This window comes from Papaver somniferum, unplaced genomic scaffold (assembly GCF_003573695.1).
Source record: "Papaver somniferum cultivar HN1 unplaced genomic scaffold, ASM357369v1 unplaced-scaffold_76, whole genome shotgun sequence".
Taxonomy (NCBI): domain Eukaryota; kingdom Viridiplantae; phylum Streptophyta; class Magnoliopsida; order Ranunculales; family Papaveraceae; genus Papaver; species Papaver somniferum.
Window position 1 is genome coordinate 3,099,979 of NW_020650526.1, and position 3,879 is coordinate 3,103,857.

General features: G+C 37.2%; 1 protein-coding gene across 1 annotated transcript; it reads left to right on the forward strand.

The window, feature by feature from the left end:
• Positions 1–226: 226 nt before the first annotated feature.
• LOC113344458 (peroxisome biogenesis protein 7-like) lies at positions 227–1,561 on the forward strand. Its single transcript, XM_026588427.1, has one exon. It carries the CDS (start codon positions 414–416, stop codon positions 1,365–1,367), a length of 954 nt encoding a protein of 317 aa, XP_026444212.1. The 5' UTR covers positions 227–413; the 3' UTR covers positions 1,368–1,561.
• Positions 1,562–3,879: the final 2,318 nt, after the last annotated feature.

Below are 3,879 nucleotides of genomic sequence, written 5' to 3' on the forward strand. Positions count from 1 at the left end.
TGAAATTTAGAAAATTTGGATCCCCAGTACTAGGCTTGAGATGGCAGGACTAGACAATTTAAAGCCCAATAACTTTGCGACTAAACATTAATTTCTACTTATTTGGCGAGTAATCGGCCTTGGAGAACGTTATTTTGACTACACTTACATACCTCTATCTTGCCGTCCAAATTGAACGTTATAAGTTGGCCTAACCATATCGTACCATAATAAGTTACAACCAATAGCACCTAAACTCACTGGACTCCTAAATCCTAATCTCAAACAACAATGGAGTACAGACTCTGAAGAATACTCGAAAGACTCGAGAAATTGCAGAAAATTCAATGGATAGATCAGTGAGAGATAGTTAGCTAAAATACATATTTCTGCGAGAAAAAAATTAGAAAAATTTTATCAAAAAATCGGGAATCATGCCGATGTTTAAAACCCCATTTAACGGATACTCAGTGAAATTCAGTCCATTCTATGAACACAGATTAGCAGTAGCCACATCACAAAACTTCGGCATACTCGGTAATGGAAGAATTCATGTTCTTGATATAAATCCATCCGGAGGTCCAATGGCAGAGATATCATCATTCGAAACAGCCGATGGTGTTTACGATGTTACATGGTCTGAAGAGAATGAAAATCTACTCGTTGCTGCAATCGCCGATGGTTCTGTGAAATTATACGATTTAGCTTTACCACCAGCAGGTAATCCAATTCGATCATTATCTGAACATACTCGTGAAGTTCATTCTGTTGATTGGAATCCAGTTCGTCGCGATTCGTTTATTACGAGTTCCTGGGACGATACGATTAAATTATGGACTGTTGATCGTCCGACGAGTGTGAGGACGTTTAAAGAACATGCTTATTGTGTTTATCAATCTGTGTGGAACCCTAGACATGCTGATATATTTTGTTCTGCTTCCGGGGATTGTACTGTTAGGGTTTGGGATGTGAGGGAGCCTGTTTCGACTATGATACTGCCTGCTCATGAATTTGAGGTTTTGTCTTGTGACTGGAATAAGTATGATGATTGTTTGATAGTTACGGCTTCGGTTGATAAGTCGATTAAAGTTTGGGATGTGAGGAATTTTAGGGTTCCGATTACTGTGTTGAATGGGCATAGTTATGCGGTTAGGAAAGTTAAATTCTCGCCCCATAGGCAGAGTTTGATCGCCTCGTGTTCGTATGATATGACGGTTTGTTTGTGGGATTATCAAGTTGAAGATTCGCTTGTTGGGAGATATGATCATCATACTGAATTTGCCGTTGGTGTTGATATGAGTGTGCTTGTCGAAGGTTTACTTGCTAGTACCGGTTGGGACGAGATGGTTTATGTATGGCCGCATGGGACTGATCCAAGAGCACCGTGAAGAAATTTTCACAGTACAAGGAGAAATGGGGCAAATGTATCTGGTATGTTTTTCTTTTCTTTTTGTGTTTGTGTTTGTGAAAGTATGAATAAATGACTAAATCTAATTAGATGAGAAAGATAAACCCTTAATAAGACTGGGATTTTGTAATTCTTATTTTTCCTAATGGGGTTTACTTCAGTTTAGTGTGTGTATATCTTCTTATTCTTTTACTGGCGATTATAATACCTTAGACACTGTTTTTGTTGCTGAGAAAACTAAAGTGGTAAAGGAATGCTTTCGTTTGAGATAATCTGACAACGATTGAGGTTTGATTATGGCATTTGTAGTCTGTTTATGATATGGGTGATGTTCTCAATATTTCTGGTGAGAACGCATACCCTTTTTTGTCCATGTTAATGAACCATCCACACTGTTCTCTCCATGCTTGTGTGTTTTTTATGAATGAGATTATCCGAAACGATGTTCGGATTGAACTTGTGAAGTTGTATTCCCTCTGGGCATACTAACTGTGTGGAAGTTGATTTGTTCGATGTTCTCCAAGGAGCCATTTCATAGATTATCCTAGTGACTCATCCTAGGGTAGGTAACAATGTTAAGTGATCCTATATTCATTTAAAACTCGTTGAAACATATCTTGAAGCTCATGTGCTTCAATTCTGTAGCCTTAGTTTCTGTTGTTTTCTGATCTAGCACACTGTTTCACCTCTTGCCGGTTTCCATGGTCGGTCAGTTAAAACGCTATTCTAATGTAATGGAAGAGATGACCAAATTATCTAGCATACAAAATCTAAGAATAATTGGACGCCTTTTACTTTAGGGCTTCTTTTTGTGTTTGTGTTTGTGAAAGTATGAATAAATTACTAAATAGAGTTAGATGAGAAAGATAAGCCTGAATCCAATTTAATAAAAGATTTTGTAAACCGCTAATGGGGTTTACTTCAATCTAGTGTTAGTGTGTGTATATCTTCTAATTCTTTTATTGGTGATGCTAATACCTTAAACACTGTTGTTGTTGTTTTGCTGAGAAAGTGGTAAAGGAATGTTTTCGCCTGAGATAATCTGACAACAATTTACTTAGAAAACATTTGAGGTTTGATTATGGCATTTGTAGTCTATTTTATGACATGGGTGATGTTCTGAATTTTTTTGATGAGAATGTCTACCCTTTGTCCATGTTAATGAACCATCCACACTGTTCTCTTTATGCTTGTGTGTTTCTTATGAATGAAATGATGTTCGGATTGAACTTGTAAAATTGTATTTCCTCTGGGCATCCTAACTTTGTGGAACTTGATTTATCCGAGGTTTTCCAAGGAGCCTCATCATAGAGTATCCTAGTAACATCTTAGGGCAGGTAATGGTGCCAAGTGATCCCAGATTCTTTTGGACTCATTCAAGTCTTAACCTCGAAGCTCATATGCTTCAGTTATGCAACCTTTGCTTCTGTTGTTTTGTGATCGGGCAGTGTTTCACTTCTTACTGGTTTCTGTTGCCGGTCAATTCAAAATGCTATTCTAATGTATTGGAAGAAATGACCAAGTTTTCTAGCATAAAAATCTAAGAATCACCTGAAAGGCCTTTTTCTTTGAGGCATTCTTTATTAAGTTTTTTATATCAATTTTCATTGCTGTAGTGTGATATCATATCTTCTCCTTTGTTCTTTTTCCTCCTTTCTTCCTATACTTCATTCCTATGCTTTGCAGTTTGCAATTAGGATTCACCAAGGAACTACCAAACATCAACTATGATACCAACTACAATCTATCACAACATGAATTTGCTCCAGAACCCATTTTCATTTACATTTGTGGAAGTAAGAGTTCAACGAGGACCAATCTGCTGAAATTGTTTCATTTCTTCATATGAATTCCTTATTTTAGCCTTGATAACTAAGTGTGTGTTTCGGAGAGCTAACGACGGCTGAAAGGAACCTGTAGAAGGTAGATATGAAGGATAGCTAGTATTTTTAGGTGGACAGGGAAGGTATTGCAGTAGTAGCATAAATGCACTTTAGAGTCGTGGCTTCATTTTAAGTTAAGGCAACGGCAAATAGTGATATTGATACCTTGAATTTAGTGGATATCCTTTACATCTGAGGCCAGTGTATTTTGGTCTTAGATTTGTGCATCAGAACATCAACCTTAATAAATCTGTTTATTGACCTTTGTAGGGTGTATCAGAGAGTTTCAGGTAGTTTATTAGATTGACTTAAATCAGCTACAAGAGTTCTTCTTTTAAACCTATCCTTTTTTTGTGTATCTTGGGTTGCATCTCCAAGTTTTTATTTCTGTCATCTTCTTGCCTTCATTTGTTACTTGTATTGCATTATCTTAGGGTAAGTTAGCACACGGCAGTTCTCAGGTTTAACATCAAAAGAGTTAGTCTGAGATTTTACGGCGACTTGTAGTACCTCTGTGTGGAAGAATTCAGGGTTGCAGGGTTTTCCTCTTTTAAGACTGACCGACCACCTCCAGCCTTGGTTAGTGTGTTTTGAGATATATGCATGTTT